This window comes from Cavia porcellus, unplaced genomic scaffold, assembly GCF_034190915.1.
Source record: "Cavia porcellus strain 051 isolate PalLab524CR breed Dunkin Hartley unplaced genomic scaffold, mCavPor4.1 scaffold_3, whole genome shotgun sequence".
Taxonomy (NCBI): Eukaryota; Metazoa; Chordata; class Mammalia; order Rodentia; family Caviidae; genus Cavia; species Cavia porcellus.
In genome coordinates this window covers 121,073,188-121,099,163 of record NW_026947486.1, presented here as the reverse complement: position 1 = coordinate 121,099,163, position 25,976 = coordinate 121,073,188, and the positions used below count along the sequence as shown (strand labels likewise).

Here is a 25,976-nt window from a genome sequence, read left to right as displayed (position 1 = left end):
TCCAGAAATCCAATATAAGAACAGAATATTAAAAGCTGTCAGAGACAAGAAACAGATCACTTACAAGGGAACACCCATCAGAATTATAGCAGACTTCCCGGCACAAACCATCAAATCATGAAGAGTGTGGGGGGAAATAATTCAAGCTTTGAAAGATAATAACCTCCAGCCAAGATTGATATATCCTGCACAACTGTCCCTATAAATTGATGGAAAAACAAGGTGCTTCCAGGATAAAGAGGAACTAGGGGAATTTGCAACCACCAATTCAACTCTACAGAGAGTATTGCAGGATATTCTAAAAAAGGAAAATACCAAGATTCCAGAAAGAGTGGCAGAGAGGCCACAATGAATGGAGTAGAAAGCGAAATGAAGAAGACAAACTGACAACAAACGACAGAAAAAGAGATCAACAGAAATGAGGCGGAGAAGATTGGATGGTAGGAACAGCTATTTTGGAGAAAACAAGACATCATAATAGCTAGTGCTGATTTAGTATCATCTTGTTTTGAAGTCCCATCAAACATGTATTCTTCTGTCTCCATTGGTCTTAAAAGGTTGTATCTTATGGGATTTTATTATATATGATAATATAAGTAAAAAATTTATAGACAAGAAGTTTATACAGAAACCATCGCTCATTTTCTGTTAATTGGTTCTAAATACCCTGTAATAATGTCATTCTCTTGAATGGTTTTATAGTGTCTTGGTATGTTTGGTGCTACAGTATACGAAGTTATACTCAAAGATTTCAAGGAAAGAGTCACTATGGTAACTATTTTTATGTCAGGATATCTTGTGGTGAAACACTATTTTGCTTAAATAGTTATGTTTTGACCTGCGCTGTTCTGTTGTTATGCCCTCTTTTATCTCAATCCCCCCTTTTTAATTATTTACTTTTTCTATCTTTTTAATTAAGGGAAAAATAAATTAAAAATAGCAGGATACATTATAGTAACCTACTTTGATTTCCTATTAACTTGATTTGAAATCCTGTATTGCCCTCACCATCTTGCTTTGACTGATTTTCCCCTATTCTGCTTTGCTTATAGTACCAATTTCAAAAGTATAGGCAAAACTGTGAAGACAATAAGATTCATTATGACACCCATTCCGGTTGACTATTATCTTCTTTTAAAGTCCTGTAATGTCTCCAATGCTTTGGTTTTATTCTTTACTGTTTTGTTCAATTTTATTATAACTGGCAATTCTTCTTAAAATAGCAAGAGGCAGTATGGTAACCATTGTTGATCACCTTGTATTTTGTTTTTACATTATCTATTATGTCCATCCTTTTGATTTGACTGACTCTGTTCTGATATGTTGCATTTGGTTTTACTCTCTTCAAAAAAAGTAATAAGAACTGTGGGAGTAATAAAACCCAAAATGTGTAATTGTCATTCTACAAAAAAAAAAAAAGAAAAGAAAAGAAAGTGCTCTAAAGGTTATAACTGCATATATGTTTAAGTGTATAAGATAGAAACCATACTACTGAGTTTTTTTGGATCATTGAACAGAACTGTTTGCACTCTCACTGTTTGGAAGTCTACTTTATATGCTTCAATTTTGTAACTTGAACAACTATTTCTAAGATGAGAATATGTAATCTATTAACTAATGATTTCTTACTGTTTATTTTTTAAATTTTGTATTACTTGTACCCTTTTTCTGTTTTTTTCTTTTTCTCCTTAAATAAAAAAAAAAGAAAAGCATGGATGAAGTATTTCAAATCCTAAAGGAAAATAACTTACAATCCAGATTGATGTACCCTGCAAAACTGTCCTTCCAAATTGATGGAGAAATAAGATACTTCCACAACAAAGAACAACTGAAGAATTTAATGACCACCAAACCAACCCTGCAAAGAATACTGAAAGATAATCTAGATAGATATCAAAACAACTACAACTCCAAGAACATCAACAGAAAAAAGCCACTAAGCAGAGCAGACAACTAAACAGATGGGAAAGATAAAGAACAGAAAGATAATGTGACAAAAATGAGCCAATATATATCAGTTACAACCATTAATGTAAATGGCCTCAATTTGCCATTTAAACAGACTGGCAGAATGGATCAAGAAACAACATCCAACCATATGCTGCATACAAGAAACCCATCTAACTCAAAATGAAACTCATAGACTAAAAGTCAGAGGATGGAAAACAATACTTCATGCAACAGAAACTGCCCCTCAAAAGCAGGGATAGCTGTACTGTTTGAAGACAATGTGAACTTCAAACCAAGAATGATCCAGAGAGTTAAAGAAGGTCACTACATACTAGTTAGGGAAAAACTTCAAGAGGAAAAGATAACAATCCTAAATATATATGCACCAAATATGGGAGCATCCAGCTAAGTAAAACAAACATTATTAGAAATGAAAAATCAAATAATCAGTAACACAATTATAATAGGACATTTGAACACCCCTTTGAAACAAAGAGACAGATCAACTAGACAGAAAGTCAGCAAAAAACAGGATTGAATCAAACTTGTAAACAAATAGACTTAGTAGATATGTACAGAGTGTTCCACCCTACATCAGAATATATAATCTTCTCAGGTGCATATGGGATATTCTCTAAAATAGATCACATACTAGCACATAGAATATGCTAAAGTAAATGCAAAAGAATTAAAATTATTCTATGCATATTATCTGATCATAGTGCTATAAAACTGGAAATTAATGACAAAAGAAACTGCAAAAGCTCTATAAGCACAAGGAAATTAAATAATACACTCCTGAACAATCAGTGGGTCACAGAAGAAATTAAAGGAGAAATTAAACAATATTTACAGGCAAACAAAAATACAAATATATCTTACTGGAACCGATAGGATGCAATGAAAGCAGTCCTCAGAGGAAAATTTATTGTGGTGAACTCCCACATCAAGAAAACAGAATGAACACCAGTAAACAACGTGATGCTACACCTCAAACATCTAGAAAAAGAAGAGCAAGCCAAGCCAAAGCCAAAAGAAGGGAGGAACTTATAAGGATCAGAGTGGAAATCAATGCAATAGACTAAGAAAACAATACAAAGACTTAAGGAATGAAAGAGTTGGTTCTTCAAAAGAATAAATAAAATTGCTAAGCCACTAGGCAACCTTATTTAATAAAGGAAAGAAAAACTCAAATTCAGGCAATAAGGATTGAAAAGAGCAAAACCATGACATGACATGATTTCAGACCCGGTGGAAATACAGAAGATATCAATATCTACCTCAAAAACCTTTACTCTCATAAGTTTGATAACAAAGAAGATATGGACAGATTCCTAGAAACATATGAATTACCAAAGCTGGGTCAAGAAGATGTAAAACTGTTGAATAACCCAATTTCAGTTAATGAAATTGAAAATGTAATTAGAACCTTACGAACAAAGTAAAGCCCAGGTCCTGTTGGATTCACTGCAGAATTCTGCAAGAAATTCTAGAAACACTTAATGCCAACACTTGTCAAACTCTTCAATGAAATTGAAAGGGAAGCAATTCTCCCTAATTCATTCTGGAAGCAAGTATCACCCTTATACCAAAACCAGAGAAAGTACCAACCAAAAAAGAGAACTATAGGCCAATCTGCCTAATGAACATAGGTAGGGAACATAGGAAAAAATTCTCAATAAAATACTGGCAAATGGAATGCAGCAAGTCATCAAGAAGATCGCACACCACAACCAAGTGAGATTCATCCAATGAATGCAGGGATGGTTCAACATACACAAATCAATAAGCATAATACATCATATCAATAGAACCAAAGATAAGAATCACATGATCATCTCATTAGATGCAGAAAAATCTTTTGATAAAGTCCAGCATTCATTCATGATAAGAACCCTATGGAAAATCGGAATCGATGGTCTTTACCTCAGTCTGATAAAAGTCATCTATGGCAAACCAACAGCCAGTACCATATTAAATGGTCAAAAGCTGAAAGCTTTGACTCTAAAATCAGGAACAAGACAAGACCCGTCCACTATCACCACTCCTATTCAATATACTGTTGTAAATATTAGCCAGTGCAATTAGACAAGAGAGAGAAATAAAAGAGTAAAGATAGGAAAGGAAGAAACTAAACTTCAAAAGTCAACATTCAAAAGTCAATATCATTCCTGTACACAAACAACAAACTCACTGAGAGATAAATGATAGAAACCACACCCTTCACAATAGCATCCAAAAAATGAAATACTTTTGGATCAACCCAAAGAAGTAAAAGCTGCATTCAGTGAAAATTACAGTAATCTGAAAAAAGAAATCAACAAGGATCTCAGAAAATGGGAAGATATTCCTTGCTCGTGAATAGGAAGAACACTGTGAAAATGGTCATTCTCCCAAAATTGTTATGCAGATTTAATGCAGTGCCAATGAAAATATCATTTGCATACCTCACATATCTAGAGAAACCATTCCTCAAATTCATCTAGAACCAGAAGAGAGCTAGAATAGCAAAGGCAATTCTGGGCAACAAAGGCAAGGCAGGAGGCATCACAATCCCTGATTTAATATTATACTACAAAGCTACTGTGATAAAATCAGCATGGTACAGTAATAAAAACAGATCTGAAGACCAATGGAATAGATTAGAAGATACAACTACGAATACAAACACACTCAGACATCTTATCTTTGACAAAGGGGCCAAACATGTTCACTGGAAGAAAGTCTCTTTAATAATTGATGCTGGGAAAACTCATTTTCTACATGCCAAAAACTGAAATAGGCCCATGCCTATGACCATGCATTAAAGTAAACTCAAAATGGATCAAAGATCTAAATACTAAAACAGAAACACTAAATATACTGGAAGACAAAGTAGGAAGAAATCTTGAAGGCGTAGAGATCTGAAGAGAATTCACGAACAAAAATCAAACTGCATGGGAAATAATTCCCAGAATCAACAACTGGGATCTAATCTTATTAAAAAGTTTTTGCATGTCAAAAGAAATCTCCAACAGAGTGAAAAGAAGTCCCAGGAATTGGGGAAAAAATCTTAGTCAACTGTCCCTCAGAGAAAAGATTTCTATCTAGAGCATATAAAGAATTTAAAACATCAGGCCCTCAAAATTCAAAGAGATGGATACACACCTCTCAGTTGAAGAAATACAAATGGCAAATAAACACATGAAAAAATGTTCAACGCCATTGGTCATTAGAAAAATGCAAATTAAAACCACACTGAGATTCTATCTCTTTCCAGAAAGAGTGACCAGGATCAAGAAAACTACCAACAACAATGCTGGAGAGGCTGTGGGGAAAAAGAAACTCTCCTGCACTGTTGGTGGGAGTGTAGACTGGTCCAACCATTGTGGAGGTCAGTCTGGAGATTTCTCAAAAAGTTGGGACTGGAAATTCCATTTATTCCAGCTATTCCACTTCTGGGCATATTCCCAGAAGAACTGAAAGCATCATACCACAGTGATATATGTGCACATGTGTTTATAGCAGCACAATTTGTAATCGCCAGATCTTGGAAACAACACATATCCCCATCAACTGAGGAATGGATATAAAAGATGTGGTATTTTTATACAATGGAATGCTACCCAGCTATAAAGAAACAGCACACTGAGGCTTTTATAGTAAATGGATGTGACTTTAGATTATATTTGTAAGTAATAAATAAAACTCACATGTGTAAATACTATATTGTTTCCCTAGTGTAAGAAACTGAAAGAGTAAATAAGATATAAAATCTTCAATAATATTGTGAAATGATAGGAAACTGCTCAAAGAGGAAAAAATAACTCAGGGAACAAGAGCAAAGGAGGAAGAGATGTAAAATATATAAATTCATATATATATACAGTTAATATTACTGAGATGATTGTACTACTAATTCTATTAGTTCTTGGAACAAAACAGATAACATCCATAGAATTAGACCAATTTTGCATGACTATTTGGTAATTCAAATAAGACTTATGAAGACAGCTATGCAAAACAACAAAAATTGTTATGTTCTTACCACCTTGCTTTAAAAGCCTTCATTCTTACTGTTTGAGCTCTTAGTTATAGTTATTTATTTGTTGTTTTGTTTTTTCCTCTAATACAGAGAGGATAGATGTACATATATAGGCTTACACATGCCTAGAACTTCTCCTAAAGTGTTTACAAGAGAATTGATTTTTAGTATATGTGATAGTATGAACAACTACACAGAAGAAAATGAGACACTATGGTAGCCATTGATGATTTCCTATCATTTTGATACAAAAGCCAATAATGCTTTTATTCTTGGTGCTGATTGGTTTTAGTCTGTTTTCAATTATTTGATTCTAATACTATGAGGATACGGACAGCTATTTTGAAGAAAGCAAGAGACACTGTGGTAGCCATTATTGATTTCCTAGTGTCTGGTCTTGAAAGGTCTTAATGTTCTCAGTCTTGTGTTTTGATTGATTTTATATTATTTTGATGTGTATTAACTTATTTTATTGTGTGTGAAGGTATGGACAACTATTTTGAAGAAAATGAGACATTATGGTAGCAAATGCTGATTTCCTGCTTTTTGTGAAATCTTGTGTTATTTGCATTGTTTTACACTGCTCTACCTTGTTCTGTTTTGTTTTGGTTTGCTTTATTTTGTTTTATTCTCCTTAAAATAAAATTTTAAAAAATACAAAAAGGAAGCTTTTCAATAGGGTGAGACCCCAGTTATTGATTCTTCATGATAGCTCCTGTGCAATCGGGGTTTTGTTCATAATGTCTTTACCTACACCAATGTCTTCAAGAGCTTTACCTATTCTATCTTCCAGAAAACTTAATGTTTCTGTTTTAATATTTAGATTTTTGATCCATTCTGAATTTAGTTTAGTGCATCATGAAAGATACGGGTCCAATTTTAATCTTTGACTTATGTAGAGCCAGTTTTTTCCTGCACCATTTATTAAGGAGCCTATTTTTCTTCCAGTAAACATGTTTGACACTGTTGTCAATGATAAGGTGGCTTAGTGTGTCTGGAGTTATTTTTGCATCTTCTAACCTATTCTGTTGAACTTTGGATCTCGTTTTTTGTTGTTTCTTTTGCTGGTACATGGTGTTTTTATCACACTAGCTTTATAGTATGATTTCAAGTCAGGGATTCTGATACTCCCTGCCTTGTCTTTGTTCCCCAGAATTGCCTTTGTTAGTCAAGGTCTCTTCTTGTTCCAAATGAATTTTAGGACTGTTTTCTCTAATTTTTGTGAGATACACTACTCGAATTTTGATTGGAATTGCATTAATTCTGTATAACAGTTTTGGAAGTATGGTCATTTTCACTATATTAGTTCTTCCTACCCAAGAGCAAGGAATGTCTTTCCAAATTCTAATATCCTCCCCAATTTCCTTTTTCAGAGTAATATAGTTTTCAATGTAGAGGTGTTTTTCATTCTTCATTAGATTGATTCCTAGGTATTTTATATTTTTTTGGATGCTATTGTGAAAGGTGCTATTTCCCTGGTTTGTCTCTCAGTGAGATTGTTTTTTTGTGTACAGGAGAGCTATTGATTTTTGAGTGTTGACTTTGTATCCAGCGATGCTACTGAATTTATTTATTAGATCTAGAAGTCTTTTGGTGGAATTTTTGGGGACTTCTAATGTAGAGTATCATGTCATCTTCAAATAACAATAATGTTTTCCTTTACTATCTTTATTCCTTTTATGTCTTTCTCTTGTCTAATTACTCTGGATGAAGTTTCCAGAACTTTGTTGAATAAGAGTGGAGACAGTCGACATCCTTGTCTTATTCCTGATTTTAGAAAGTTTTCAATTTTCATCTATTTAGTATGATGTCTACTGTTGATTTGTTATAGATGGCTCTCATAAGATTGAGATAAAAACCATCTATTCAAATTTTTTGTAAGGTTTTTATCATGAATTGTTGCTGGACTTTGTCAAAAGTTTTTCTGCATCTATGGACATGATTATATGATTTTTTTCCTTGGCTCTGTTAATATGGTTTATTACATTTATTGATTTAAATATGTTGGATGAATGCCACTTAATCATGGCATAAAATTTTCTTGAAGATTTGCTGCATTCAATTTGCCAGTATCTTATTAAGGATTTTTGCATTTATGTTCATTAAAGAATTGGCTTCTAATTCCTTTTCTGACGAACCCTAACCCTACTCCAGTTTTGGTATCAGGGTAGTACTTGCTTCCAGGAATGAGTTCAAGTGTATTGCTTCCCTTTAAATTTCATTAAAGAGTTTGAGAAGTAATGGTGTTAGGTCTTCTCTAAATTTTTGTAGAATTCAGCAGTGAATCTGTCAGGGCCTGGGTTTTTCCTTATTGATAGATTTTTTAATTACATCTTTGATTTCATTTATTGATATTGGGTTATTTATGATTTTATATCTTCTTGATTCAGCTTTGGTAGTTCATATGTATCTAGGAATTTGTCCATTTCTTCTGTATTTTCCACCTTACTAGAATACAAGTTTTCAAAGTAGGTATAGATGATCTAATTTCTGCAGGGTCCATTGTGATTTCATGCTTTTCATTCCTAATTGCATGGATTTGAGTATTTTCTTTCCTTTTTTTGATAATGTAGGATAAGATTTTGTTGATTTTATTTAATCTTTCAAAGAACTAGCTCTGATTCATTGATTCTTTGTATTGTTTTTTCAGTCTCCAGAATATTAATTTCTTCTCTGATCTTTATACGAGCTTTTGGTTTAGCCTGCTCTGCTTTTTCTAGAAGTTTGAGCTTCCCCATTAAGTTGTTTATATGCACTTGCTCTTTTTTTCAATATGGGTATTTATTGCTATAAATTTCCCTCTTAGGATTGGTTTCATTGTATTCTATAAGTTCAGTTATGTTGTACTGTCATTGCCATTCAACTATAGAAACTATATAATTTCATTTTTAATTTCATCTATGACCTCCTGGTTGTTCAGGAGGGTGCTATTTAAACTCCATGTTAATAATTTATTTAAGGTTTTTCACTCTTAAAATCCTGCTGTTGTAACTGAGACACAACTAATTCCTTTCATTTGCTGAGGAAGATAGAAATTGAGTGAGAAAATGGAAAATGGACAGAAGTCAAACTGATAAAAAGCTTTTAAGTCTGATAGGCCCATAGAGTTTGGAATGGTAATCAAGAAAGACTGTAGTTATAGCCACATTGGTTGAACAAGATGTAGTGGTGAACTCCTGTAATCCAAACACTTGGGAAGCTGAAGCAAGAGGATCACTACAAGTTTGAGGCTATATAGTGAGTTCAAGGCCAGTCTGGACTACATAGCAAGACCTTGTCTGAACACACACACACACACACACACACACAGAGAGAGAGAGAGAGAGAGAGAGAGAGAGAGAGAGAGAGAGAGAGAGATTGATTGACTTTTGTAATGATATCTTCTTTTATTACATGTGTGACTACAAATAAATTTAGACAGTATAGTTAATTCATAAATCTCAACCCAAGAGCTTAAGGAATGGATTCTTTCATTAAAATAACAATAAAATAGATAACCCAATAAAATGTAAAAATTTTTACATATATAGAATGCAAAATAACAAAGGAGATACAATCACACGTATAAAGAAAATTAAAAGAATTATAGTTTCCTCAGTGACAGCTCGGCTGCTGATCTCCTCAAATTTTTATATAGCCATGGGGTAGCTGGCGAAGATTAGGACTTTTTCAATGCTACAAATAGGCTAGTCTCTTGCCTCTGAGATCTAATGTGAATTTGGGGATGGAACAAGGTATAAAGCTGTTGTCTGAATATGATGCAGTGTGGACTGGTTCTCTCTAGATCTGAGGTTTAGTTATTGGGTAGAGATTTTTTTCACAATACCTCAGGATAAGTACCTGGTTTCTGATGTCTGTGTCTTATTGACTCTCCTTTATAATGGTGGTAAACATTCTGTAATCACTTCCTGAGAATTCCTGCCTTAGAGAGAGATTTTCTGTACCCTTGATCATTAGAAAATGATTTTTTCTCCTTTTCCTTTTTATTGAAAATTTGACTGCATACAGAATAGAATTCAATGTGCAATTACCCCATTATCTCACATGGCTCTGTGGATATGCTTTTCATAAAAGCTTCCCTTTGAGTTAAAATCAGATGAAATTAAAAATATCTTACTTACAAAGGTTATTAGGTGAGATAATTAAGGTACATGATGGGTAGCTTGGTAAATATATGTTTTGTCCTTTATGCACCTACTTTTCTGTCATATAAGGGCTTACTATTGATTCATGGAATTCCTTCATCCAGCCAATCCTACCCATAGTGGACATTAAATGTAACAAGCACCATGATGGTCTGTGTTACCCCCTTGTGCTGACTTACCTTACTAAATTATGACAATGTATTAGTCAGTTTTTCATCACGGTAACAAAATACTCAAGGCAAGATATCCATGAATAAAAAAAGTTTATTTAGCTCAAAATTTTGTATGCTAAAATCTAAGTGGTGTCTGGCTAGGACCTCATGACAAATTATGAATGGCAGAACACATGCAGGGGAAAGATCACATATCAAACCATAAAATAGACAGCTGGGTGAGATCAGACTCAGCCTTTTATAACAAACCTGTCTTGAGAACTAAAAGGTCACATGAGCATTGCCTAGTCTTCTCTGAGGGTACACCTTTAAGGATCTGAGGACCTCTTAGTAGGTCTCACCACTTATATTTTCCACCAATCCTAATAGCAGCAATCAGGACCAAGTCTTTACCACATGGGCCTTTGGGAAACAAACAACATTCAAATCATAACACACTGTGTTATGTAATTTCAAAGAATTACATAATGAGGTTGATACTATCAGCGTCATTGTCAAATTAGAAAACTAGTGCTCAGGGAGCTATATGACTTATTCAAAGTCATATATCTGGTAAATGGTAGAACTATGATTTGAATCCAGGCAACTAGAGTCTATAACCTGATGTTATATAGCAATAAAGCCTAGCCTGTGTAAAAAAAAAAAACTTTACTGAATTAAATAACTGTCATCATCATTATCCATTTTGACCCCAACATCATTTCACTTCTTACTTGCAGCCGTTTCTTGTGGTCACAAACAGGCATAACACAACAGTAGCAATCCAAAAACTACTTTTAGCATCACATGTTGTGAATATAACTCAGTTCCCTGTGTTATAATGATCTTAACAAGTATTTTTTCATTTATCTAAAATGGGAGAGAACTGCTAACAGAGAACTTTCTTAGAACCTGGGTGACTAGTAATCAGAGTCTTATTCTTTCTCATCTCCAGGTCTATGGGTTCTGGGGTGCCACAACTCAGACTTTCGGAACAGAGGCATGACAGCCTTACTGAAGGTTTCTAGCTGTGGCAGGAGCACCGGTGATGATTATGAGGACACATATGAAGATATTCCAACACACTTACTAAGTGAAAGCCATCTCATTGAACCCAGAAGCTTCTCCCAAAATTCAAGGCACCCTAGCACCAGGAAAAAGCAATTCAAAGCCATCACAATTCCAGAAAATGACACAGAGAAAACTGGTTTTCAGTTTGGAGAGAGAACAGGAATCAATAAAGTAAACAATATCTTCTCCAATGATTCGTCGATGCTCTTGAGACAGAGTCCAACTCCATTTGGGTTATCCTTATCTGATCTTCCAAAAGTCACATATGAGACTCTTCCTCGTGATCATTTATCTGGAGCAATAGACAATAATGAGGGCCCATCTAAGGTGGTACAGTTCAGGCCAAAGGTCTATCAGAGGGGAAATACAGTATTTACTCCTGAACCAAGCCTCCAATTAAAATTGAATAAGAATTGGGAAACAACTGTACCAGTAGAGTTGAAGAAACTTGATTCAAAAGTTTCTAGCTCACCAGATAATTCAATGGTCTCACCAACAATTCTATCAGACAATTTGGCAGCAAGTCCTGAAGAGACAACTTCCTTAAGACCCCCAAATATACCAGTTAGTTGGCAATTGGGCACCAGGATATTTGGCAAAAAATCATTTCCAGTTATTGGGTCAGATGTTCCTCTGAGCCTCAGTGAAAGAAATAATGAATCCAAGTTGTTACAAGTATCGTTAGTGAGTACTCAAGGGAGTTCACTGGGAAAAAATGTATTATCAATAGAAAGTGACTTATCACTAAAAGAGAAAATAACTCACCCACCTGCTTTACTGGCCAAAGATAATGCTTTTTTGAAAGTTAATATCTCTTTGATAAAGACAAACAAGACATCTAATTATTCAACAATTGATAGAAAAACTCACATTGATAGACCAACATTATTAGTTGACAATGGTACATCAGTCTGGCAAGATACTATATTAGAAAGAGATACTATCTTTCAAAAACAGCTGTCATTAGTGAATGATGAAGCACTTGCTGACAAAAGTACTACAGCTCTGGGGCTGAATCATATGTCAAATAAAACTTCATCAAAAAGTATGGAAATAGTTGCTCGAAAACAAGTAGGTCGTGTATCATCAGATGAAGAAAACTTAGGTAAGTTATTTTTCAAGATGTTATTCTTTCCAGAGCCAGCAGATTGGAAAAAAGGGACCAGCAGAAAGAATTCCCTGAACTCTGGGCAAGGGGCTAGTCCAAAGAAATTATTATCCTTAGGATCAGGAAAGTCTAGAGAAGATCAGAATTTCTTGCCACACAAGAATAAAGTGGTAATAGACAAGGATGAATTTACAAAGGACGCAGAACCCAAAGAGATTATTCCAAACAATAGGAGCGTATTTCTTATTAACATGACTAACTTAAAAGAAAATGATACACACAATCAACAAAAACCAATTCAGGAAAAGATTAAAAAAAAGGAAGTACTAACCCAAAAGAATGTAGCTTTGCCCCAGGTATACCCAGTGACTGACACTAAGAATTTCTTGAAGAAACTTTTCTTACTGATCACTAGACAAAACATAAGTTTAGATGCGGGGGCATATGTACCAACACTTTTGGATACCAAATTGCTAAATGATTCAACAAATAGGGCAAAGATTCACATGGATCAACTCTCAAAAAGAAGAGGACAAGAGGAAACACACCAAGAAAGCTTGGGAAATCAAACCAAGCAAATGGCTGAGCAGCATCTAAGTACCAAAGTGATATTTCCTAATCCAGCTGAGAACATTACGGCCCAACGCAGTAAGCGTTCTTCAAAACAATTCAGATTCCCACTAGAAGAAACAGAGGTTGAAAGGGGGCTAATTGTGGATGATACTTCGACACAAAGATCCAAAACCATGAAGCATTTGACACAGACAGGTTACAAAGAGAAAGGAGGAAAGGCCATTGCTCAGTCTCTTTCATCAAAGTCTCCTATGAGGAATCATAGCATCCCTCAGATAAAGAGCTCTGTATCACCCATTGCAAAGATATCAGCAGTTCCATTCATTAGATCTCATACAGATCTCATACAGTTCTCATCTCAAGACATCTCTTCTCAATTTCTAGCATCAGCCTATATTTATAGCTTTAAGGCTAAAAGTTCAATGGCCCAAGAAGACAGTCATTTCTCACAAGTACCCAAGATAAATAACCTTTCTTTAAACATAGTACCCTTGGAGATAATCAGAAATCAAGGCAAGTTTGGCTTCCTGGGGACAAGTGCCACAAACTCAGTTGCGTACAAAAAACGGGAGAACACTGTTATCTTGAAACAAGTCTTGCCTGAAACATTTAGCAAAGTTGAATTTCTTCCTAAAGTTCTTATTCATCAGAGAGACCTTTTACTTACAGAAACTATCCATGAGTCTCCTGTTTACTTTGATCGCATGGAGGAGAATCTTCTTCAGAAAACAGCAGAAATTTTAAAATGGAATAAGACAAATGGACCTGGAAAAGTACCCTTTCTAAAAGGTGCAATAGAAAATTCTGAAAAGATGAACTCCAAATTCCTGGGTCCTCTTGCTTTAGAGGATAATTATGCTATCCAGATACCAAAAAATAACTGGAGATTCCAAGAAAAGTCACCAAAACATACAGTTTTAAAGATGAAGGACCCCATTTTTTCTCTGAACCCTGGTGAAAGCAATTGTACAATAGTAGCAATAAATGATGGGCAAAATTGGCTCCAGGAAGAAGCCACTTGGGCAAAGCAAGAAAGTACTGGAAAGTTGTGCTCTCCAAACCCATTTGCCTTGAAGCGTCATCAAAGGGAAATAACTCCTACTACTCTTCAGCCAGAACAAGAAGACATTTACTATGATGATGACATCTCAAGTGAAACTAAGAGAGAAGATTTTGAGATTTATGGAGAGGATGAAATCCAGGGTCCCCGTAGCTTTCAAAAGAGAACACGACACTATTTTATTGCAGCGGTGGAGCGGCTCTGGGACTATGGGATGAGTAGGATCCCTAGCATCCTAAGAAACAGGTATGACTCCACTGATTATTCCTTTGTCATGCTATTGTGATTTTGGAATTTTTTAATTTTTAAAGGTTAAAAAGCAATAAAAATTATAGAGAATTTCAAAACAAGGTAATAGGAGGTTAACAATAGTTAATATATTGCATATTGCTATCTTCAAAATAGTCACTCAAATTACAAGACATAGGCATGAAAAATTGATCAAACAATATAAACAAGAACCGTTCTGTGTGTGTGTGTGTGTGTGAGTGTGTGAGTGTGTGTTTTCTTTTCCTTCCTTCTTTTCTCCTTTTCCCCATCCATGACTTTGGACTTTACCAGGTGCTAAAATAGCAATAGATTCTCAAAAGCAATCTCTGGACTCTCACTTCAGCAGGTGGCAGAGTCTAGATGAAGCTGAAGAGTGAGCAAGATGTCAGTTCGTACTCTGGTGGCAGGGAAAGGAGAGAGTTTTCAAGAGGGAACAGGAGGCATGGTCAAGAAGCAGCAATGGTGTAGAAAGTCAGCCTCTTCTAGGCAAACTCTGAGCTGCAGAAGAAATCATATTCTTGTAAAAGCTCCCTGAGACAGGTATGAGAAAGAAGTGTGTGGTAAATAGGTTAAACATGTGGGGAGAGTTTTTTCCCAAAGCATGGGGAATTCAGAAGACAAAATGGAGTGGTTTGAGTTTTAGGGGAACAGAAGGAGGTTGTGCAGGGGAGAGGAAGCACACACACACACACACACACATTTGGAAAGCAAGTATAAGCATAGTCAGTCAACAAATATGGATGGGGTGCCTAACTATATGCAATGGAGAGGGCACTACCCTTCCTCTAGGACTTGTATTGTCTAACTGCTGACCAGTTCTTCTACTTAATTTCTCTTCCATGCGCTCCCACCCTGAATTCTTCACTGTACTCATCGTGCTTGTCCTTCTATTGCTCAAACATGCTGAACTCATTCCACTTTCAATACCTTTACATTCTGTTTCCTCTGCTGCGAAGCCTCATCAGTTGGCCTTTCATCACTAGCACTTTGAGCTCAGCTTTACACAGAGAATTTCCCCCAACCACTGCAGCTAAAGTAACTACCACATTGTGTTTTATCTTCTGAAGAACACCACTAAAATCCTCCGTTTCAACTGATTTGTTCTCACTGGTGCTGCACTCCAATGTCTACATACTCACTCATCAATTTCTCCTTTCCCACTGGATTAATCTCATTAACATCAAGCATGTTTCTTTTAACAGTCCTTCATTCATTAATTACTAAAACCCTAAACTTTGAAGTTTATTCTTAAGTCCTCTTTTTCCCTCATGACCACATCTAATCCATCAGAGGATCTTGTTGACTATAACTTTAAGAACAAGCAGAATTTGATTATAAATGGAAAGTTAGGTAAAGTGGAGATGTATTTCTGAAATGGAAAGGTCTTTATGATCGGGTTGGGGGCATGAGGAGGACATATAATACAATGTTACTCTAGATACTGTAAAAGTGATATTTTATTTTTAAAACTTTACTTATTTTCAAGTTCTCTAACAATACTTAAACATTGCTCCTGTAACAATAAATCTAAAAAAATAATCAAATCAGACTGCACCAGTAGACTATAATCAGATGGTGGCTCACACAGATGAATACAGTTCCCCAATACCCACAGACATGCTGGCCTGATCACTGCCTTTGTCCCTTACTATGTGTTCCTTGCACAGCCTGGAGGCCCAGGCAACAACAGGAGAGAGCAGGCAGGTGACTGGTAAGTGGATGCTAGTCCCTGTTTGGCTATGGCTTTGTAGTGGTCTTCTTGGGGGTCTTTTCTGGTTTTTTTAGACAGTCTTGCTGTGTTTTCCAGGCTGGCCCTGAACTTGTGGGCTCAAGTGATCCTTATGCATCAGCCTCCTAGGTGCTGGGACTACAGGCATCTAATTCATCTAGCTCCTAAAGGTCGTACGCAGGGGGCTGACCCATAAGGTGAACACCTTTTCTTTTGTCATGTCCATACACAGTGGCTTACATGATAATCAACACACAGCTGCAGGTTCATTTTGAGATCCATTGAAGGCTGTCCCCTGACTATCAAAGGCTCATCCCACACTCAGCTCATCAAAGAGCACAAACCATAAGAGACAGAAGAAGGACCCTATATACTTGCCTATCAATGGTGGTAGGGGGAGTAGTTTAAACTATTATATGACGTTAAGAAAAGAAAAAAAGCAGAGCCCTTGTCTAGCAGGTATATCTTCTTGGGTTAGTTAATAAGGTTCTGGTCAATGTAAATGGAAATTTACAAAATGAAGCATTATCATTGGAATGAAAACTTACCTGAATGGACTGATCTCTTGCTTCACAGTGGTAGCAAAGTGCTTCCATATCAGAAAAAATCAATAACAGGAAATTCAGCTTCAGCAGGCACTTAGAACAAATTATGGTTGTGTCCTTTGCTCTTGAGGAAGAACATTGGATTCAAATGTTATGCAGTATCTAGAGGGACTGGACTGGAAGAGGCTGCAGAGCCACAGGTGGTCACAAAAGAAAATGAACCAAAGAGTCCTGAGTGTCAGCATAGTCAGGCTGTCCAAGATGGTGCAGATCACCAAGTGCTTTTCCAGAGGAACTAGGCTCTGAATTGGAACTGTCTGGCCTTCATGAAAGCCAAAGTTAGCAGAAGGAAGGAAATAAGAAAGATCAGACCAGAAAAAAAATTAAATAAAAACAAAAAAACCCAGATAAGATCAACAAAACTCAGAGTCAGTTTGGTAAAAAGCTAAATAAAATTGATAGAAATACAAGATGCGGGAATGTTATCTAGAAAACATTGAAATAAAATAGCTGCCTCCCTAGAATTCTATACCCATCAAAAATATGATTTAAGAATTAAGGTGAAATAAATATATTTTCAAACAAGTAGAAATAGAGAAACTTTACTCCTACCAAAGATGCAATAAAAATGTTTTAAATGTTATACATGAGGTAATATAATGATTCTAGACAAAAGATGTGAGAGGCAAAGAGTAGAGTGCAAAGAAAGGGTAATCATGTGGATAAATATAACTTGTACAGTTTACATCAACAATGACAGAGGTTAAGTTGTATAGAATTTTTTCATAACAAGTTTACCACCAGCCACATAGGTGTCTTGAAAATCACTGCTAAACATAAGCTAAAATTGGGGAAGAAACAGATGCCTGTCAATGTCTTTGTCATTGAACATATAGATTCAGGCAAATCCCCCACTACTGACGATCTGTTTGGTAAATGTAATGTGATCTGCAAGAGAACCATGAAAACCTTAAGAAGGAAGCTGCAGAGATGGAAAAGTTCTACTTCAAGTATCCTTGGGTCTTAGCTAAACTGAAATCTGAGCATGAATGTGGTATAACCATTAACATCCTCTTCAAGTGGAAACTAGAAGCCAGAAAGTATTAGGTGACTATCACTGATGTCTCAGGACACAAAAACTTTACTATAAACATGATTATAAGTGCCTTGTAGGCTGATTTGCTGTCCTGACTGTTGCTGCTACTGTCCATGGATTTGAAGCTGATGTTTCTGAGAATGAACAGATCTGTGATTATGCCCTTCTAGCTTACACATTGACTGTGAAACAGCTAATTGTTGGTGTTAACAAAGTGAATTCCACTGAGTCACCCTAAAGCTAGAATAATATAAGGAAAAAATTAGGGAAGTCAGCCATACAGTAAGAAAGTTGGCTACAACTCTAGCGCAATAACATTTGTTCTCATTTCTAGTTGGAATGACAATAGTGTGTAGGAACTACGTGTTGATATGTCCTGGTTCAAGGGATGGAAAGTGTTATGCAAAGATAGTAATGCAAATGAAATCAAGCTGACACATCTCTGGCTTACATCCTGCCAATAGCTTGTCTAACTGACAAGCCTTTTTATCAGCCCCTCTAGAATGTCTACATATTTGGTGCCATTAGTATTGTTTTTGTACGCCAAGTGGACACTAGTATTCTCTAACTCGGTGTGGTAGACATGTTTGCTCTACTCCATGTCACAACTGAAGGAAAGTCTGTTGAAATGCACAATGAAGCTTTGAATGAAGTCCTTCCTGGATAAATGGTGTCTTCGATGTTAAGAGTGTGTCTGTAAAGGAATGGAAGTACAGCTCCATGGTAGAATACTTCCCTAACATGCACAAAGCCCAGGGTTCGACCTCTAGCACCATCACTCACTAAACACAAACTAAATAAATAAATAAAAGTGAGCCTGTCAAACATGTTCTCTATGACAACATGGTGGACAACAGCAAAGATGGAAGCAGGGGCTCCACTGTTTAGGTAATTATCCTAAGGCATCCGGGCCAAGCCAGGGCTTGATTAGTCAGGTGAGATACCATCATGGAAGTGAAACCAAGATGCAGAATAATACCTGGAAAACAATAAGTACCTAGAAATATGTATAACAGGAATTTTCTGTGAAAAAATATGAGGTATTTGTGGAAATCTAGAAAAAAATCACAAAAGAGGAGATAAGGAGAGAGGAATTAAGAGAAGTTAACAAGGGGATACAATGGAAGCACATTATATACATGTACAGAAATCCCACAGTGAAACCCATTATTTGTACAGTTAATATGCACTAATGATTATAATATAAAAGGAAAAATATGGACAATTACCAAGAAACTCTGAAAGTATCTAATTAAATGCCAGAATATACTATGTATATAGATTGAAAAACACAATATTTGAAAATATAAATTAAATCTAAGACTGATCTGTGACTCAGTTCAACTTGAATGAAAATCTCAACAAGTCTTATTTTCTTTTTGTAAAACTCAATAAATTCCTTCTAAAATTAATATAAACATGCAAAGAGCCAAGAAGAGCCAGATCCCACATAAAGAATAATAAAATGGGAGAAAATGTTATACAACATATTGAGAATTACTTTAAAGTTACATTAATTGAAACAGTATGATCATTGTATAAGAGATGGGCAAATAGGTAAATTATGTAGAATACACACAATAGTCAAGAAGCTCCCCAGACCCAGAATACAGCTGGCCTGGGAGCACAGGCCTGCACACACCTATAGAGGGCAGAGTAATCAGCAAGATCAGCAATGTGTAAGTATCTGAAGCAGCAGTGCTGAGCCAGCAGTTGGATTCTGGAGACTCCACTGACAGAAGACAGCCCCCACATCTAGAGGCCAAGATCATGTCCATACTCAGCACATTTCTGGGATCTCACATGGACACTCACAGAACTGTAAACACCAGAGGTATTTTACTACTTTTATTCTTCCTTATTTGTCTGATTGGCTATCCCTTTCCTGTCTGGTTGGATGTCATCTTGTTTTATTTTGAATTTTGTGTTTATTTTTGTTTGTGGGCTTTTTTTCTTTTCTCTTTCCCTGGTCTCCTTTGTTTTTCCCTTTTCTTCTTTTATTTTTTATTCTCTTTGTCTTTCTTCTTTTTTAATTGTTTAGGGTCTTAACTTTCTTTTTAATTTTTTTCTATTGATATTCTTCCTCTCTTTCCTCAACTACTTCTTGAATTTAAACTCTCAAGTGAGTAAACATTGTGTTTTTCCTTTCTGATTACTTCTTTACATCCTATTTCATTCTTTCCCTTTTGTGTCCTCCAGTTTCTCAAAACTCAGGTGATCAGCCTTTGACCTCCAGCCTTGATGTTATTGTATTTGACCTCATTCATCACTTTATCCTGCCCACTGCATACAATTACATGGTATATGTTGTCATATAATTTTAGAGTTTGCTTTTGTGGTGGAAGGTAGCAGATTAATGGTTACCATAGCTTGTCAGTAATTAAGTTGCACTTGAAACTACTGTTATTACTAACTGTACGATTTAGCCAGGACATCATACATGTTATAATCATTTTTCTCCCTTATATGATAACATTGTGATTATATGGGGTCATAATCATCACCATAGCCCACTACCAAAGGACTGGGTACTGAGTCAAATAGTAACTTTGCATCCTTTACAAATTAGGACAGTAGGTTCTTGGGATAGCTGTAAAGAACCACCTACATCTAGAGGACATCCCTAAAGAACAGATATTTTCTAGGAAAGTTTCAACACTAATGATAAAGCTATATATCATAAGAAATCAGCAAGCATCAACATAGAAAATGAAATAAAAATTTTTAAAAGATAATAGAAAATGACAAGACACAGAAGCAAAATGCAACCTCAGAGCCCTAGGTCACATGGGACAAGCCCAGAACTCAGTGAAATAGACAAAACTGTAAGTCAAATAATGGAACTCCCTGAAATCAAAGCAACAAAAGTAAAAAAAAAAAAAAAAAAAAAACAACAAGTGGAAAAATCTTTAGGAAAAAATCTCTCAGGTACAAAAATAAATGATGCTTAAAATCAAAGATATTAGAGAAGACACAAATAAAAGAATACATGAGCTTTGAAAAATGATGGAAACAAAAAATTTCCAACATAGGAAAGAAAAGAAATTCATGAAACAGATTCACAAATCCGAGAGTAAAACCTCCATTGAAAGTATATGCAACAAATTGAATGGAGAGGATAGAATTTTAGATATTGAAGACAAAATTGCACCTAGACATCATGAAAAGAAATATATTTTTAAAATAGCAAGAAATAATTAAAAATCAATCCAACAGCTACAAGATAAAGGAAAGGAGAATAACGTAAGATTGGAGAAAGATGGAGACAGCACAATGTCATTAAAAAAAAAAAAACTCATCACAGAAATAATGGCAGAAAACTTCCTAAGCATGGATAAAGAATTTGACAAATAAATGAAGCATACAGTACTCCAAACAGCTATGATCCAAAGAAAACTACACGGACATATAATAGGAATTTCAGATATTCAACACAAGAACAGAATATTAAAAGCTCTTAGACAAAAGAAACATCACCTATAAAGGAAAGCACTTCAGAATCATGGCAGACTTCTGAACACAAACCCTCAAGTCAAGAAGAGGTTGGAGTGAATATTTCAAACTTCAAATAACTTTAAAACTTTCAAATAACTTCCATGCTAGACTGATATACCCTGCAAAAGTATCTTTCAAAATTAATAGAGAAATAAGACACTTCATGACACAGAACAACGGAAGAAATTAATGATCATCAAATCAACCCTACGAAGAGTACTAAAAGTCTAGTCAGAGAGAAAAATGACCACAATTCGAAGAACAACAACAAAAGAAACCAACAGACAGGGCAAGTAATTGAACAAAGGGTGAGAGCAGGGAACAACAGCAAGACAATGTCATGACAAAGATAAGCCAATACATATCAGTTGTAACCATCAATGTAAATGGCCTCAATTGACCAATCAAAAGAAACAGACTGATGAAATGAATCAAGAAGCAAAATTCAACAATATTCTGTGTACAAGAAACACACTAAGTGAAAAAGAAATTCATAGATTAAAAGTCAAAAGATATAAAACAATCTTCCATGCAACAAGAACACATAAAAAAGCAGGGGTAGCAATTATGTGGCAAACAATATGAACTTCAAACCAAAAGTGATCAAAAAGATAAAGAAGGTCACTGCATACTTGTTAGGGAAAAAAATTAGGGGAAAGAGATAACAATCATTAATAGGTATGCACCAAATACAGGATCATGCAACTATATAAGACAATTGTTAATAGAAGTAAAAAATCAAATAAGCAATAACACAATTTTAATGGGAGACCTTAATACTCTGTTATCACAAATACAAATATAAACTAGACAGAAAATCAGCAAAGAAATATCCAAAAGGAACCAAACCTGTAAACAAATGGAATTAGTAGCTATTTACAGAGTGTTCCACCCAACATCATCAGAATACACACTCTTCTCAGCTGCACATTGGATGTTCTCAAAAACAGATCTTATACAGGCCGCACAACACACTGAAGTAAATGAAAGGAATCGAAATTATTCCATGCATATTATCTAACCATAGCCCAATGAAATTAAGAATTAATGGCAAAAGAAACTTCAAAAAAACTCTATACACACATGAAATTTTTAAAAAAACATCCTCCTAAACAACCAATAGGTTACAGATAAAATTAAGGAAAAAATTAAACAATATCTACAACCAAACAAGAATACAGATACAACATACTGAAACTTATAGGATGCCATGAAAGCAGTCCTAAGAGGGAAATTTATAACAGTGAATTCTCACATCAGGAAAATAGAATGAGCACAAATAAACACCCTAACGTTGCATCTCAAGAAAAATAAGAGCAAGACAAGCACAAAGCTCATACAAAGGAGGAAATTATAAAAATCAGACCAGAAATTAATACAGTGGAGGTTAAGAAAACAATACAAATAATTAATGAATTGAAGAGCTGGTTCTTTGAAAGACTAAATAAAATTGATAAACCCTTAGCCAACCTTATCAATCAAAAGGAAAGAAATGGCTCAAATTCATGCAGTGAGAAATGAAAAGGGTAAAATCACTCCAGATCCTGTTAAATTCAGAAGGTCATCAACATCTACTTTGAAAATCTTTACTCTCATAGGATGGAAAACAGAGAACAAAAGGACAGATTCCTAGGTATGTATGAAATGCCAAAGCTGAGTCAAAAAGATTTTTTAAAAATTGCAAATAACTCAATATTAGTTAATGAAATTGAAAATGTTGTTAAAAACCTACCAACAGAGAAAAACCCAGGTCCTGATCGAGTCACAGCTGAATTCTACAACAAATTTAGAGAAAATTTAATGCCAATACTCCTCACACTATTTAATGAAATTGAAAGGTAGGCAATTCTCCCTAACTCATTCCTGGAATTATGCATTACCCTGATACCAAAATCAGAGAAAGACCCAACCAAAAAAGAGAACTACAGGCCAATCTCACTAATGAACATAGATGCAAACGTTCTCAATAAGATACTAGCAAATGGAATAAAGGAAATAATCAAGAAGATTGTACACCATGACAAAGTGGGATTTATCCCAGGAATGCAGGGATGGTTCAACATACACAAATCAATAAATGTAATACACCACATCAACAGAGCCAAAGACAAGAATCACATACTCATCTCAATAGATGCAGAAAAAAACTTTTGACAAAGTCCAACACTCATTCATGATACAAACACTACTGAAAACTGAAATATATGGTCTATATTTCACTCTGATAAAAGCCATCTATGACAAACCAACAGCCAACATCATGCTAAATGGACAAAAAACTGAAAGCTTTTACTCTAAAATCAGGAACAAGACAAAGCTGCCCACTTTCACCTCTCCTATTCAATATAGATCTAGAATCATTTGCCAGAGCAATTAGACAAGAGAGAAATATAAATGGAATAAGGTTAGAAAAGGAAGAATTTAAAGTATCAATATTTGCAAATGACACGATACTCTACATAGAAAACCTCAAAAACTCCACCAAAAAACTTGTAGATTTAATATTCAAATTCAGTAGTGTAGCTGAATACAAAGTCAACACTCAAAAATCTATAGCATTCCTGTACACAACAGACTCACAGAAAGAAAAATCAGGAAGATGCACCCTTAACAATAGCATGGAATACATTGAAATATTTAGGAATTAAGCTAACAAAGGAAGTAAAAGATCTTTATATTGAAAATTACAGTACTCTGAAAAAGGAACTCAAAGATAAAATGCATAGATATTCCTTGCTCATGGATAGGAAGAACCACTATAGCGAAAATGACCATACTCCCAAAACTTATACAGATTTAATGCAATCCTTATCAAAATACCATTAATATATGTCACAGAACTAGAGAAGACATTCCTAAAATTCATTTGGAACCAGAATAGACCTAAAATAGCAGAAGTAAACAAAGGCAAGGCAGGAAGCATCACAATTTCCAACTTGAAGTTATTCTACAAAGCTAATGTGATAAAATCAGCATGCTACTGACAAAAAAACAGAACTGAGGATCAGTGGAACAGGTCAAAAGCCATAACTACAGACACACTCAGCCACCTTATCTTTGACAAAGGGACCAAACATGTTCACTGCAATAAAGATAATCTCCTCAATAAATGGTGCTGAATAACTGGCTTTCACATGCCAGATACTGACTAGACCTATGTCTATTGCCATGCATGAAACTAAAGTCAAAACAGATCAAAGATATAAATATTAAAACAGAATCACTAACTCTACTGGAAGAGAATCTAGGCAGAAATCTTGAAGATAAAGATGTAGGCAGAGACTTCAGGAACAAAGTTCAGACAGCATGGAAAATACTTCAAAGAATCAACAACTGGGATAACATCTTACTAAAAAGCTTTTGTATATCAAAAGAAATTGCCAATAGAGTAAAAAGACCACCCATAAACGGAAGAATAAATTTAGTCAACTATCCCATAGATAAAGTACTTATATCTACAACATATAAATAACTGAAAAAAAATGACTCTGCAAATACAAAGACTCAATCCACAAATGAGCATCTGAGATATATGCACCTCTCAGATGAAGAAATACAAAGAGCAAAATATATGAAAAACTGTTCAGCATCATTGGTCATCTGAGAAATGTAAATTAAAACAATATGATTTCATCTCACTCCAGAAAGAATAACTATCACTAAGTAATTAACTAATTAAAAATGATGGCAGAGCTTTGAGGAAAATAGAATCCTTCTCCTGGTAGGAGTACAGACTGGTGCAACCACTGTGGAAATCAGTGTGGAGATGCCTCAAAAAAAAATTAGAATAGGAGGACACATTAGACCCAGCTATTATCCTTTTGGGTATCTTCCCAAAAGAATTAAAAATATCATACCAGAGTAATATATGTGCACCCATGTTTATACCAGCACAATTTGTAATAGCTAAAACTTGGAAACAATACAAATGCCCATCAACCAAGGAATGAATAAAAAAGATGTGGTATTTGTATACAATGGAGTACTAATTAGCTGTAAAAAAGATAATGTATAGACTTTCATAGGGAAATGAATGAAACTTGAGATCATACTCATAAGTAAATCAGACTCACATGTCACTAATTATCATATTGTCTCCCTAGTATAAGTAGAACGAGTAAGTAAGATTCAAAATGTATAATAGATATTGTGAAATAGGAAGAAAGTGTTCAAAAGGAAAGAAAAACTGGGATGGGGGAAGGAGAAAAGGAAGACAAAGGAGATAAGATAGATTACTAAATGCTGTTTGTTCATTGAAAAGAAAAGTTTGTGCCTATTTTGTTTGATCAGTTTTTATGCCTATATCTTATATGAGCAACTACTTTCAAGATAGCAATACGCAATGTATTAACCATTGTTATTCTCCTATCTTGTTTTGAAATTTTGTATCATTGTTTTTATTTTCTCTCATTAAAATAAAAAATTAATTAAATATAAAAAAGAAAACATAAAATAGACATTTATTCTGCCAAAAATGAATATACACTTTAGGAAAACATATAAATATTATAATACTAAATTTACTGACACATTGTGAGATTCATATAAGTTACTCTTGGCCCTTACAATTGTAAGAGTAGCTCAAAGTGGTGGCCATCAGCTTCCAAGCATTTACTAGTAAAATGCACTCCTGCTTGGGTAACCTTGGCCGCTGAGATTGCTGCACATGCATTTTCAGTTTTTTCTTTAAGGGCCAGTAGTGTAATGAATTTTCTGAGCTGTACAACATCCTCTAGTGTCTCCCATATGAGGGTAACC

At 35.0% G+C, this 25,976-nt stretch overlaps 1 protein-coding gene across 3 annotated transcripts in view; it reads left to right on the top strand.

Moving 5' to 3' along the window:
- Positions 1-25,976, top strand: part of F8 (coagulation factor VIII) — a 186,454-nt gene that overhangs the window by 95,053 nt on the left and 65,425 nt on the right. For all 3 annotated transcript variants that reach the window (XM_003462126.3, XM_063246630.1, XM_013141253.3), the window contains exon 14: positions 11,227-14,329. In XM_003462126.3, the coding sequence (XP_003462174.1) occupies positions 11,227-14,329 (3,103 nt within the window). The remainder of the gene's footprint in view (positions 1-11,226; positions 14,330-25,976) is intronic.